The 15,324-nt window shown below is 35.1% G+C and overlaps 1 protein-coding gene across 1 annotated transcript in view; it reads right to left on the bottom strand.

The window, feature by feature from the left end:
- LOC118765384 (solute carrier family 22 member 7-like) overlaps positions 1–13,844 on the bottom strand; it is a 29,591-nt gene extending 15,747 nt beyond the window's left edge. The window contains exons 1-5 of the mRNA XM_036507349.1: positions 13,595–13,844; positions 8,402–8,610; positions 3,240–3,470; positions 2,169–2,371; positions 775–1,149 (exon numbers count right to left, since the gene is read on the bottom strand). Of these exons, the coding sequence (XP_036363242.1) occupies positions 775–1,149; positions 2,169–2,371; positions 3,240–3,470; positions 8,402–8,610; positions 13,595–13,733 (1,157 nt within the window). The 5' untranslated portion in view covers positions 13,734–13,844. The remainder of the gene's footprint in view (positions 1–774; positions 1,150–2,168; positions 2,372–3,239; positions 3,471–8,401; positions 8,611–13,594) is intronic.
- Positions 13,845–15,324: the final 1,480 nt, after the last annotated feature.

Raw genomic sequence — 15,324 nt, 5'->3', positions numbered from 1 at the left:
CATTCGGTGGGGGGTATTAAACTGTAGTTAAGCTTTTTTTTTCAATAAAAGTTAGCGTTAATGGATTAACTTTAACTTCCGTTACATTTTCAAAGAATAAACGAATTAACGATTAACAAAGTTAACTTTTCAATTAACGGTGCCCACCTCTGTATACACACACACACACACACACACACATGCATGTGTGTATATATATATATATACACAAAAAAATCTATAATTATAAGCATAATTATGATTTATAATTATAGAATACTTGTATAAGGTTACCGATAACGGTTCTTTTAACATACCGAACTACTTGGTAAAATTATTATTATTAATTGATTAATTAATTTTACCCTTTATTTTATATATATATATATATATATATATATATATATATTATATATATATATATATATATATATATATATACATATATATATATATATATATATATATATACATACATATATATATATATATATACATATATATATAATATATACATATATATATATATATACATATATATATATATATATATACATACATATATATATAATATATATATATATATATATATATATATACATGTATGTATGTATGTACCTGTATACCTTCATACGTATATGCATGCACACACGTGTGCAAACTACAGAGAAAGAAGAAAGGTAGATGTAAGTGAACGTGTTCAGTCAAGAATCCATAGACTTAGGATTGATAGAAATATGAATACTTTCACAATTTAATTGAAATTAACAAAAATAATCAATTATTTGGTCTCACCAGCAGATGGAAATGGCAATAGTAATTTTCCTTAGGTAAGGTGTTTTAAAAATAGCCTTCACCTGGATAAATTTTGACATTTCTTTTTCACTCGGTTGCTCCGAGGTGTCTGTCGTTGCGATGTCTTTCTTAACGTGGTCTTCTGTGTGGTTAACTGCTGCATCGTCTGCCTGAACTTGGAGGTCACGATGTCGGTTGTCAGGATTATTTCCATCCCTCTGATTGGCTGCTTCTTGCACTGGGTTATTTTTTAATGCTATGCTCCAGATGTGTTCAAAGTCAACGTTATTCTGTTTAGCAGCCATTTTGATTACCTTTTTAGCTTGCTTTACTTTCGAATTAGCGAAAAGCCATCGGATAGATTCCGCCAGGAAACTAGAAAAATTAGATATAAGAAATATCAAATGCATACATATTATTAATTCAAAATAGCAATTTGTGTATCATATATAAAGTATATACATAGTTGAAAGTATGTTAAACTATTGTACTTATCTCGAGATGGCATCATTTATAGACGTGTTATGTTAAAAAAACCACAGATATATAGCAGTAGTAGACGAAAATCGAGATGCGTGTGAAATTCCTTAGTATAATTTCACGCGCATACTTAGTGTGAAATTAAGGGATTTTGCCTTCGTTTCTTAAAAACTTTCGATATTGTTTTAATTTCATTTAAAGGTAATAAATATTTTTTTTCTTTCGAAAGAAACTATTCATTTCATCATTTTGCATAAACTCTTGTAAATTTTATAAATGTTAAATTATATTTATTGTATATATTTGCGATATTACTGAGAGGTAATACTTATGCCCACGTACTCTATTAGAACAAACTATACTGTGGTAGTTACCAGGAGAGAAGTTCCCATATTGGCTTTTTGGTGTAAAATGCACTCTTATTATATCGCTACCGGGAAGATAATTCCCCGCTAACTCAAGCGCCGAGACAACCAGATCACGGGATTTCGACCTTGTTTGGTCTTGTCAATGATGGACACTTGACTGCTAGAGGCAGCGGCAATTCATCTCCTGCCAGCGATATATAAATTGACAGTCGCAGAACAGCCGCTAGAGACGCGATGAGTCAGCTTGTTAAGAAATATAAATCAGCGCTAGCGGTTGTGAAAGGTAATATTTATACCCACTTCAACGTGGATGTTCCGATTGAACAAACTATACTGCGGTAGTTACCATGAGTGAAGCTTTTATATTGCACTCTTGTTTATAAAGCTAGCGGGAAGATAAATCCCTGCTACCTCCAACGCCATGACTGAGGCTTGAGACCCGAGACCCGTCGACGTTTAAGTGGGTATAAATATATTTATTGTATCTCTGGCATGTTTCCTGAGATTACTCATGGTGACAAAGGAGTGAAAGAGATAGATACTCACAAAACCTCTATGATAAAACATCCTGAGATAGTAGCATTGAACAAATAAATGACATTCCAACAGTAATCTTTGAGCAAGTACGCTGCCGCCCCACCAAGAGTACTCCATACGCTCCATAACACAGTCGATAATCCACTCATTAAAACTCGCTTCTTTTTCGAATAAAGTTCCGGAATAGCAGCGAAAGTGGTGATCAAGTAAGCCTGCAAAATATATGGTTACGTATATTTCCATTGAAGCGAATATATGTGAATGATTAACGGTTTACAGTATACTCCATAGCCCATTAATACTTAGATTCATCACTGTAGAAGACCTTGTATACAGTGACAGTAATCATCTAAGGAAAAGTAGATAATATATATCTACTTGTGTGTGTGTGTGTGTGTGTGTGTGTGTGTGTGTGCATGTTGTGTGTGTGTGAGTATGTGTGTATAATACATACACATATGCATATATATAATGACCAGATTAGTGAGTCGTATTGTTTCGATACAATATATGTCTTATGTATGTATATAATTATTTAAAGTACGGAAACTGAAAGAAGCCCGTCGTATATATGCATATATATATATATATATATATATATATATATATATATATATATATATATATGCGTGTGTGTGTTTGTGTGTCTGTGTTTGTCCCCCTAGCATTGCTTGACAACCGATGGTGGTGTGTTTATGTCCCCGTTAATTAGCGGTTCGGCAAAAGAGACCGATAGAATAAGTACTGGGCTTACAAAATAATAAGTCCCGGGGTCGAGCTGCTCGACTAAAGGCGGTGCTCCAGCATGGCCGCAGTCAAATGACTGAAACAAGTAAAAGAGTAAGTATAGTATGTTCTGTCTTAATACCCTAGTATTATCGTCGGGTACCTCTGCTTAGTAATAGTCAAAGGGGAGTAAAAAGTTGGGAGAAGATAGAAATATGCATTAACAGAAAGAACTCTGAAAAACATACACCCACTCTCAGTCGCTTGCACAAATACCCACAGCCTATGATCTTTTTCCCGCTGAAGGAAAAATACAAGTCTACTGTATAATAAAATCCTCAATAAAACACATACCTCTCGGAAAATCCCTGCAAAGAACCGCATCGATGCAAACACGGCATAGGACGGTGAAAATGCACAAATTAAATTGATGATGACTAGTAAAAAATTACTCAAAATCCGGGGAGGTTTTCTTCCAAATCTGTCAATGAAATATGGTGATGCCAATCCGCCAAAGAGTTGACCAAAAATATATATCGTCTGACTAGTCTCTGCTAGACCTTTTCTGTTACATACTAGATCCCACTGCAAATATAAAAATACTTGTGATGTGATTTCTCTGATCAGCAACACGGCTTAAAAATTTCTAGTATAAGGACATTTAATTACATCAAAAGCAGCACTTTAGTATTTCTTGTTTCATAGGTACATTTTTTTCTTATTAAGGGTTTTATTTTTTGGTTTAAAGAATTTTATGGGGTTCGACCTATAGCATTAGGCCTCTAAAATTGCACACAAACGATATTAGACAAATGACAAAATATTGGATCATCCCATAAATAACGCGTTTTTTAATACTTCTTTTATTTTTCAAAATTAAGATAAAGTTCTTTTTTAATCTAAAATATACTCTCCTTCATTTTCTACAATGCTCTTCCATCTAACTCGCAGATTTGTAAGGCCCCTCTTCCAAAATCCAATTGTCTGTGACAAAAAATACCCCTCCAGTATTCGTCTACAGAATTCATATTTTTTTCCGTCCAAATGATTTTGAAGACTGAGGAATAAATGATAATCAGATGGGGCAATGTCTGGCGAATATGATGTGGGGGGCATCGTTTACCATTCAAACTGCTCCAGCCTTTGAAATGTCATCCTCGCTGTATGTGGCCGATCTTTATCTCGATGAAAGAACACCTTTCGGCTTGAAACTAAAAATGGTGGCTTTTCTTCCAGCACTGATTTAAGCCACTCAAGCTGCTCGCAATAGATCTCCTTTACTATCCTTTGATTTGGGTTTAAAAGTTCAGGGTGGACTAAATCTTTCATATCCCACCAAACAGACAACAACACGTTACGTGGGTGAAGACCTTCTTTAACCTGGGGTGCCGGTGTTTCTCCTTTCCCTGCTCATTGTCCTCGGCGCTTGACATTTTTATAGGGAACCCATTTCTCGTCACCAGTTACTATTCAGTCCAAAAAAGGTTCATTCGTGAGACATGACAGCAAAGAAGAGCACACATTCACTCTCTGCCCGCGATTAGACTCGTAAGTTTGTGAGGAACCCATTTACCCAATTTGCTGACTTTTCCAATGGCACGCAGGTGCCGATGAATGATTGAATGACCAAATCCAAACTTCTCTGCTACTTCTTCAACATTTACAATAGGATTGTATGCCACCAGGTCTTGCAGGGCGTCCTTGGCGAGCTCTACGCACCTTTCAGGACGAGGCTCGTGTTCTAGGCTATAGTTTCCGGCTTGGAATTTCTGGAACCACCGTTGACACTGGCTTATGCTTATTGTCTGATCCCCATATACTGCATTAATATGACTTGCACTTTCCGTTGTATCGTTGCCTTTATTGAACTCATAAAGCAAAATATGCCGAATATACACCTTTGTCACTTCCACCATAGCTTTGAAAAAATGTTAAAATGGAACTGTACTCATCAAAACTTGCACTAAGAATAAGTATAAGGTAAAATTACTACCTGCTTTTATAACAAGCTGATGCAGGTAGTTTATCTCGTCTCCCTTCTCTGCCCATTGTCCTAAGCGGTTGACATTTCTATAGTTAACCCATTCTCATCACCAGTCACTATTCAGTCCAAAATTTCATGCAATTGAAAAAACCGCATTATTTTCGGTCTGACCCAATATAAACAATTTTTTGTTTCTCTTACAAAATCCTCAAAGAATTGAGCCCTAAAAAATGTTCTCCAATCATGGCGGCTATAATTGTTTCCTTTACATAGACAAAATCATTGTACATAATGAAAATAATATTGCATCTCACCGTCATTAGTCTCAGAGAACACACGAAGTCATTACAATGTTACGATATGACTTTTTGATAGCCTTTCCTGGCGATCTCACGTTCATGGTATAGCAAAAATTGTATTCTAAAGACTAGTTTTTCCCTTCAGAGTCAGGGAGCAGTTTAATTCTGATCAGTTATTGGCCTTCCGCGTTCAATTACTCACAAATGTACTATTTCCTTTCTATGGCTTTCCTAGTGCTATTAAAATGAGTTCTTTCATAGAGTCGGATGGTCTCGCACATTCTGCACTCAGGCACTTCCAACCCATTATTCTTTCCACTCCTTGTTACCTCTGTTATTACCGAACATCCAACACTCTTCACAAACTAAAATACCCAGTCCTTCCTCCTCGGAACATCGGCTCTCAAGAATAACCTTCATGATCAAGTCTTCTCCGTGGGTATTGCTATGAATTAAACAGAACCTTGTTCGTATCACTATTTCCAGTCTCAGAGGTGAAGTAGGGTAGGACAATCGGATATTGCTTCTACATCTGAAACGATGTCACTTTTTCCATGCGCATACATCATATATAATATCGAAAAACAATCTATCCTACTGATTGGAAAATACTGATTTACCAATTGTATTACAAGCTCGCACCCACAAACGCTCCGTCTCCGCTTTCTTTGTTTTTTTTTTTTTTGCTATTACAACAACCCCTCTTTCTCTGAACTAGCTTGCTGCAATCTTTCTCCAACTAAGTTTACCCGATACACCTCTGTCTCTTCTTGTCATCCATTCACTGTCCACTCTAAATTCTATTTAGAGTGAACTCAATGAAATTATGAGAGGTCCTACGAAAACACCTGATTGGTTAGCAAGAAGTATTACTTACCTACTCCCGAAGAATAATGAAATCAAATTTCCCCAAACATCTCCCACGTATAAAATTTTAACGTCCATCCTCGTGGAGAAAACATACAAATTTATGGAACAGAACTATATTTTCCCCTCTGAACAAAAAGAGCTCATATGGATGCAAAGACCAACTCTTAATCAATCGCATGGTCCTTGAGAACTGTCATAACAAACACAAATCTCAGTTCCACTTGGATTGATTATAAAAAAGGCATTCGACAGCATACCACATTCATGAATCTTGAAATCGCTGAATTTCTTCAAAATTTCTCCTGTGATTTCAAAACTTTTTGAAGCACAACATGTCAGTGTGGAATACGAATCTCCAAATGTGCCACTCTAATGAAGTACTGACCACAAACAATAATATCGACTGCGGCATTTTCCAAGGTGACACACTTTCATCTTTAATTTTCTGCATAGCCCTAATACCCCTTGCAAGTGAACTTAACAGAACAGGGTATGGATATAAAATTGGCGACAAGAAAATAAGTAATCTATTTGATACGTAAAACTTTATGGCAAAGACGATATGAGCTTGAATGACTACCATGTACTACCATGTGAAAGCATTCAGTGATGACATTGGGATGGAATTTGGTTTTGATAAATGTGCCAAGGCCACTTTCCTGAAAGGGAAGCTGAAGACCTCACATTCAGGGAATTTGGATGTTGACACAGTTATAAAAGAATTCGAGCAGGAACAAACTTACAAATACCTCGGAATAAATTCAGCATGTAAAGAGAAGATCAGGAAGGAGTGTTACAGGAGAGTTTGGGCAATCTTCAAATCCGAGTTAAATGCACGTAACAAGGTGTTAGCTATAAATCCTTTAGCGTTCCGGCTGTTATTTACAGTTTCAATGTGTTGAACTGGAATATGAGCGAAATAAGGAGGTCGCGGCTTGATCCAATTTGAAATCTCCTACAAAATCACTTCAATTGGACTGGCAAAATTTCTTGAAACATCTAATGACTGGATGCTAAAACACGTTGAGGACCATGAAAGACGTAAGAAGCTACATTCTGTAATGAAGGAGAGCAAATTATTTTCAAGTGAGCTTATGCATAATACCCAGGTTGAACAGCACGATGGATGTGCAGCAACTGTAGTTTCAAAGAAGTTTAAATCAATAGCAAAGCAAAATGCGTTTGAACAACTGGCTGATATGTGGAAACAAAAACCTCTGCATGGAAAATATGTGACCCGTAGCAAACAAGCTGGTGTAGACCAGAAGCATACCCATCAGTGTCTATGGAGAGTGAAGGCTTTATCTTGGCTGCCCAAGATCAGAACTTATTGACCCAGAACTATCAAGCCAATGTGATCAAAAATGGTGTAGACCCAAAGTGCCGATACTGCAACGATGGGATAGAAACAGTGGACCACCTAATCTCTGGATGTAAAGTTTTAGCACCTGTAGAGTACAAATCAAGACATGACAGAGTTGGCCAATATCGACATTGGATAATGTGTCGGCTTTATAAAATCAAAACCGCTGACAAATGGTACAAGCGCTACCCTGAGGCTGTAACTGAGGGAGAAAATGTAACGATTCTTTGAGACTTACCAGTATGTACAGACGGACCATCAAGGCAACAAACCAGATATTGTTGTGAAAGATCAAAACAGTAAAGTCTGTTTATTGATTGACATGAGCATACCTTGTGACCATAATATCTCGACAAAAGAATTTGATAAGCTCAGAAAATATAAAGATTTGCTCATAGAAATCGAAAAGATGAGACGTCTCAAGATGGTTACAATACCAGTGATTGTAGGAGCACTTGGAATGAACAAAAACGGAACTGAAAATTATTTAAGAATGGTCCCTGTCTTACCATCCATACAGGAAGTGCAAAAGATTGTCTTAACTGGTACGTTACACGTATTGAGAAGAGCATTGTCGCTGTGAATTTTCTTTCCCTTTTCCCCCTTTATTTTCTTTGTTTATTTTTATATTTTTTATTTTTTCCTTTTTCTCTTTCTTCCCCCTTTTCTCTATCACATGACTTTGTAAATGGACTATTTGGTGCGTTTATTTTAATGGCCTACCAATTTATACAGTGCGTTTCTCTACCCTAAGTGTCAGGAAGACACTCGGTAAGAAATGGAAACGGAATTGAAGAAAGATGATAAAATAATAATAATAATAATAATAATAATAATAATAATAATAATAGTAATAATAATAATAGCGACAATAACAACGACGACGACGACGACGACGACGACGACGACGACGACGACGACGACAACAACAACAACAACAACAACAACAACAACAACAACAACAATTATAATAATAATAATAATAAGGTAGTTAACCTGCCTGCGAGGTTAGTGACATATGAACTGGCTTCATATAGTGATAACCATTTAGACAGGCCAGACTTTCGTTTTTGGCTGGAATTCTTCCATCAGAACTTATGATTTCAATAGAACAGTTCCTATATATTAGACGAACGTTACTGATCGATATGTTGTATTGATCGAGCTGGAAATCTGTCAGATTCTGACATCGATGCTCTGGAGAAAGCGCTGCAAAATATGTAATAAGAGGTAAATGTGTAGAACATATGGAAACAGGATTGTGAGGAACATTTACTGCATGGCATACTCGTATATATATAAAGAGAGGGAGAGAGAGAGAGAGAGAGTAAAAGAGATATATAGAGAGTTAACATATAAGGTGTAGGATAATTGTACATACTAGGCTTGATGGCATACAATGATTGAAGGAAATGTAGTAAGAAAAACAGAATAAAAAAGTGGGGGAAGAGAAGGAAGAAGAAAGAGGAAGCAATAAATGACAGAGTAATTATGAGAAGAGTTAAACAAATGAGTAATTTATTTAATTTTATTATAAAACTAGCTGAAGGTGACCCGCGCGTAGAGCGGGTAAATTTTGGAGTCAATCCGACGGATTGTAGTGGCTTTGAAAGCGATCCAAGCGGTCGAAACGCATTTCAGTTTTATATAGAGAGATAATAAATATTCTTCTTTAAAACATTAGCATTCACCTAATCATTTTGTAGAAGCATCGAATGTAAAAAAAGTTAAAGTATGATTATTGTACATATGTCACATTTCCTGATATTACTCACAGTAGCAAAAGTATATTTGTTCGTTTCCAAAGATACCCGTTGTACGACGGGTAACGTTCTTGTGTGTATGTGTGTGTGTGTGTGTGTGTATAGACTCATATTATATATATATATATATATATATATATATCAGAGGCGTGCACTCTTAGCAATGCAAGGTATGCGCTGCATGCCTTCTTTGTTTCAAAGAAAATACGTCCAGTTGTTTTAGAAATATTGTCTCCACTTCGTACATCTGCTTTGATAAATGCTTTTAGAAGATCGCATGATACACACTCCCTCTCTGTCTGTATTAGTTTGTCCTTCCTTCCTCTCTCTCTCTCTCTCTCTCTCTCTCTCTCTCTCTCTCTATCTTAGTGACTCGATAAATTTATCGCTTGTCATGCGTTGAGAAGACAGCATGAGTCCCCTTCTCTCTGTCTTTGATAGTTTGTCCCTTCTTTCCTCTTTCTTTGTTAAAAGATATGCTACGAGAAATGGTCAACCCCCTTCTCTCTCAACGATTCGACAAATTCAGTTTGGCGTGTCATGCTGTTCTAAGATCGCATATCACGCTTCTCTGGCTATTTTTACCGGAACAAGAGCGTCCCATAATTCTTGTTTTAGCCAGCTGAAATGTTGGAATAGCCTTCGCTTGTAAGTAAGAAATTTTTTATCCAAAACATCCGTTTGCACTATCATATTTTTAGAAAGTTTTGAAAGCAAAAATATCTATGTTATATTTCTTATTTCAGAAATAGCTAATTAATCTTAAATTAATTTAACAAAGGGTATTTTTCGTTTTATTGAAATTGACTTAAAATTTACGCCGGCGCTTCCACGTGGGTCCTTAAATAAGAGCAGCCTTTTTCAAAATGAGTGAAATGTGTGCTATAACGATATTTTGAGAACTAGTTTTTCTAAAAGGGACTTCGATGGGAAAAAATTAATTATAAATCGTGGCAGACCAACACCGAATTTACCTAATTTGCGAAGCTACAACAAGAATTCACGAGACAATTTCAGGTAATTCGTATGAAAGAAGAAATGGTTAACTGGAAGTGTTGCTCTTATAAATTATTCTGTTGGCCGTGTTTACTTTTTGGCTTAAAAAAAATGTTTGGAATGATAAAGGCTATGATGATTTAAATAATTTACATATGGCTATGCTAAAGCACGAGCGTTCTCAAAGGCATATAAAATGTTTGATAGACCTTAAAATATTCGGGAATGTTCGCATAGACTTACAATTAGATGCACGTAAAAATCAAAGCATACAACAGCATAATGAGAAAGTTCGACGAAACAGATCCATTCTGCAACGATTGATCGATGTTGTTATTTTTTTAGGCCTCCAGGAATTATCGTTTCGGGGTCATTTTGAATCTGAAGGCTCTAATAATCGGGGAAATTATAAAGAACTCGTTTATTTGATCAGTAAATATGACAAACAAATGGAATGTCATTTAGATACAGCTTCTATCTTCACTGGTCTGTCGAACAGAATTCAAAATACTTGATCGAAGCAATTCATAAAGTTATGTTGAATGAGATGCAGAAGGAAATTGACCAAGCTAAGTTTGTTTCTATTCTTGTTGATGAGACATCTGATGTCTCAGCATCTTCACAACTGTCAACAGTTTTGTTACGTTGTTACAGAAGACTGTGTGACGAAAGAACGATTTATCGGTTTTAGTGATGTTAGTGAAGATCGATCTGCAAATGCTTTATCTGAACATGTTTTTAAATGCATTGAGACGTGGGAATGTGGAAACAAATTGATTGCGCAGACATATGATGGCCGCCTACAATGGCAGGACAACTAAATGGGTTACAGGCAAAAGTAAGAAAGAAATATGAATGTGCGATCTTTATTCATTGTTGTGCCATATCCTAAATTTAGTTCTTTCACAATCATGCTCTGCTATGAAAGAATGCAAGATATTTTTTTCTACAATAAACGGACTCGGTACATTTTTTACGAAATCACCGAAAAGGACTAATGCATTAGATAATATTGTTAAAAAAAGATTTCCGAAAGCAACAGCAACTAGATGGAATTACTCCTCACGTCTTATTATTACCACAAAGGAAAATTATAATTTCATAATCAGCCTTTTTGAACACATCATTGAAAATCCTGAAGCATGGGATGATACCACCATAAATTCAGCAATTGGATTCTTACACACTTAAAAGCTCCTGATTTCTTATTTTTGTTAGAGGTATTCAGTGACATTTTTTTCTTTTACTGACGTCTTATTTAACATACTCCAGAGTAAAAGTCATGACATAGTGTATTGTAAACAGCAAATAGATAAAACTAGAACTGTACTCGAAAACAAACTTGATAATTTTTCAGTCTTTTATGATAGGTTAGGGGAAAAAATGGAGTCGATGCAGGAATCGGAATTCAGAGATCCAAGAATATATCTATTGATCCCCAACGACATTATAGAACGCTTTATAACAAAATTATAAGTACAATAGTTGACCAATAAAAGCACGATATTCATCCTTAGAAGAGTTTAAATTCATGGAACTTTTGAATTTCAACAAAGTTGATGAGTATTGCAAACAATTTCCTGTGGACTCTTTAGATTCTTTAAGAACACCTATGGCAGATTTTTTGATGTAATACGATTACAAAGTGAGCTCAATGTGATGTATTCAATGAAAGATTTAAAAAAACCAAGTGTAAGTCATTTAATGAGTTACATTAACAGCACTGATCTTGTTGAAGCTATGCCAGAACTCTTCAATCTGTGCAAGTTGATTTTGACAATTCCGTCTACCACTGCTTCTGTAGAGCGATCCTTTTCTGCATTAAGTAGAATTAAAACATACCAAAGAAATGCGACAGGAGAAAGAAGACTGTCTGGGTTAGCACTAATGTCAATTGAAAAAGATTTATTACAAGAATTGATGAAAAGAGAAGATTTCTATGAAAATGTGATAGATATATTTGCCCAGAAAGATCGAAGAATTGAATTAATTTATAAATGAGCTAAGTAACATTTTAAAACATTAAAAAAAATAATATATTAAAGAGCATATATTACAGGTTTTGCTTAGTGTTTGTTATAACGTAAGGTTCGACCTTCTTACATCAGTATTGTTTCGCAGGAGAAATGCTTTGATTTCTTCGTGAAACCTAACCTACATAGATTTCCCTTTCTGTGCTGCTGGGTGTAGTCTATTTACGGCCGTAAATAAGTGTTTTGTTTCACTTTCAATAAGTGTCTTGTTTCAATCTCAGAGATGTTGATTTTCTCTGCCACACAGTTTTGGGAGGCTTTTTACAATGTTGAATTTTCGCTGTCTTTCATTGTGTGCGTATTCATGTATATGCATGTATTTTCAATGTTTGTGCGTGAGACGTAGTCCTTTAATGTATGGAGTTCAGTAAGTCTCAGAACAGTCAATAATTTTCCCGGAATTGACAAGTAGCATGATAAAGAACCTGACTTGTCTTCGAGAGCGTAACGATCTAAAACCATGGCCATATAATGTAACTAAATGTGTTCTTTTAATTAAATCATTCATTCAGCTCAACCGATAGGTATAGGGGCTAATGCAGAATCGCACCCCTTTGAAAAACGAATTTATGTGAAAATTTTTTTTCGGATTCCTACCTTTAACAGAGATTCTGAATATGCAAAAATATTGACAGAATCCAATTTCATCTTTATTACATTTCACTTATGATTTTTAGACTTTTCTAAGGGAGAATGAGGATGGGAAAGTACTGACGTTTCGAAGAGCAAAGAATAATACAAACAATACACTTATTTCAGGATCATCTCTGCACAGCCATTTTTTATTCCCTGTTTATTCTGCATATTCAGAATCTCTTATATGTAATCGTAGGAATACGAAAATGTCTTACTGAAAAATTGCCCGGGGGGGGGGGGACAATGAAATTAATTGCATGCCCAACGCCGGAAGTCACCGCACGCTACTGTATATATATATATAATATATATATATATATATATATATATATATATATATATGTATATATATTGATAAAAACGGTAAGACAACAAAACAAAGAAAAAGACCTCGATATTATGTAAACAGAGGAATTTATCTGTAAATGTAATATGTGACAATTATTCAGTAGCCATGATAAAACTCCAAGTTTCGGATGCCGAGGTGCAAATCCACGCCGCCATCTCTTCAATTATATGGCCATCGGGAAAAAATGGCCAGATAACTGAAGAGATGTCGGAGTTTTATCATGGCTACCGAATAATTGTCACGTGTTACATTTCGATATATATATATATTGTTGTATTTGGGGAGAAAGACAGACAGACAGACAGACAGACAGATAGATAAATAGATAGATAGATAGATAGATAGATAGATAGATAGATAGATAGATAGATAGATAGTAGATAGATAGATAGATAGATAGATAGATAGATACCAACCAGTAAATATGAAAAGATAGCTGTTAAAGACCGGGACCATCAGTGAACTGCTGAGTAATAAGTACTGGGTAATATGGAAAAATCGAGAAACTCCTAAGCAGTCCATGATTTCATCGACATTGACTTGGGAAGACTTCATATTGTATGTATGCGTAGTCTACTTCGTCCTGTAGATGTCTTCACAATCCCTTTCAGTTAGACGGTATTTAAAATATTTGGTTGTAATTGAGAACTATTCTTATTATGTTTAGTAATATTTAGTAGTGTTATATAAATATATAGCTTCTGCTGGTTTTATATATATATATATATATATATATATATATATATATATATATATATAGAGAGAGAGAGAGAGAGAGAGAGAGAGAGATGTGTACTCTTGATATATTACGAAGAAGTACAATAGTTTCGTTCTCAATGTTCCCTCGTGCGTGCATGTGTGTACATGTACTATTATACATACAAACATATGTATATACATAGACACATATCATATATACAGGGAGTCCTCGCTTTACATTTTGTCACTTTTGGCTCAGTTGTTAGTGGGTAAAGTCTAGCGCTGGTTAATATTTTTTTCAGTGACTTCGGTTGCTTTTTGCTTTTTATAATTTTATATGAGCTTAAAATTTTGTTCATTGTTTTGTCTGCTCTGAGGATGGGAAGGTTTTGGGTGATGATGTTGAAGGCTTCGTTGTTTCTGGGGTTATGTGTGGAGATGTACGGGAGTATTTTTAAGTCTTGTTTAGTATTTCGGCTAGTTTTCCTTAATCTTTGTATATCTATTTCCTTAGCTCTTTTGATGCCTTCATTTACTAATGAGATTGGGTAATGTCTTTTAGTTAGTGTAGATCTAAGTTCAAGGAGTCTATGTTCTCGAGTGTATGTATCGGAAACTATGGTGCAGATTCTTTTTGCTAGGTTAAAGGGTATGTTGATTTTTATGTGTTTGGGGTGGCAGGAGTTAAATAATAGATATTGTTTAGAATCTGTGGGTTTATAAAAGATGTCTGTTTCTATATGGTTGTTAGCTATTATAATTAAGATGTCTAGAAAAGGGAGTTGCTTACTGTTGTGTTCCATAGTGAATTGTATATTGCTGTGTATGTTATTGAGCATTCTTTTGAAATCAAGGAGTTGATCCATGCTATCTTGCCAAAGTATGAAGCAATCATCTAAATATCTCTTCCAGTTCTCCTTAAAGTAGCAATTAAAAGAGGCGCCATATTTTTCTAGTGATGATTGGTATAACTTAAGTTCGTGGTAACCCATTACGAGGTTTGCAATCACTGGAGCAGCTCTGGTCCCCATTGCAATTCCGCATTTCTGTCGATAGTAAGTAGTATCGAACAAGAATTGATTGTTCAACAGGACGAATTTCAGTGCTTCAATTATAAAATTGTGGTTAATTCGTCCTGGGATCTCTTCTGGGTATTTTTCTAACCAAAATGTGATTGCTTCTATACCATAGTCATGTGGGATATTAGTGTATAGATTCACCACATCGAAAGATACCAGTAGAGTTCCGTCCTTTACTGTCTTCGAGAGGTGGTTCAGCATGTCTAGGTCACCCCTGATATAGCTTTTCATATATATATATATATATTATATATATATATATATATATATATATATATATTATATATATATATATATATATATATGTATTATGTATGTATATGTATGTATGTATTTATATGTATACATATATGTATATATATATCTAG

The sequence above is a fragment of the Octopus sinensis genome, linkage group LG11, assembly GCF_006345805.1.
Source record: "Octopus sinensis linkage group LG11, ASM634580v1, whole genome shotgun sequence".
NCBI classification, from domain to species: Eukaryota; Metazoa; Mollusca; class Cephalopoda; order Octopoda; family Octopodidae; genus Octopus; species Octopus sinensis.
The sequence above is the reverse complement of the archived record's forward strand: the minus strand, read 5'-3'. Positions and strand labels throughout refer to the sequence as shown.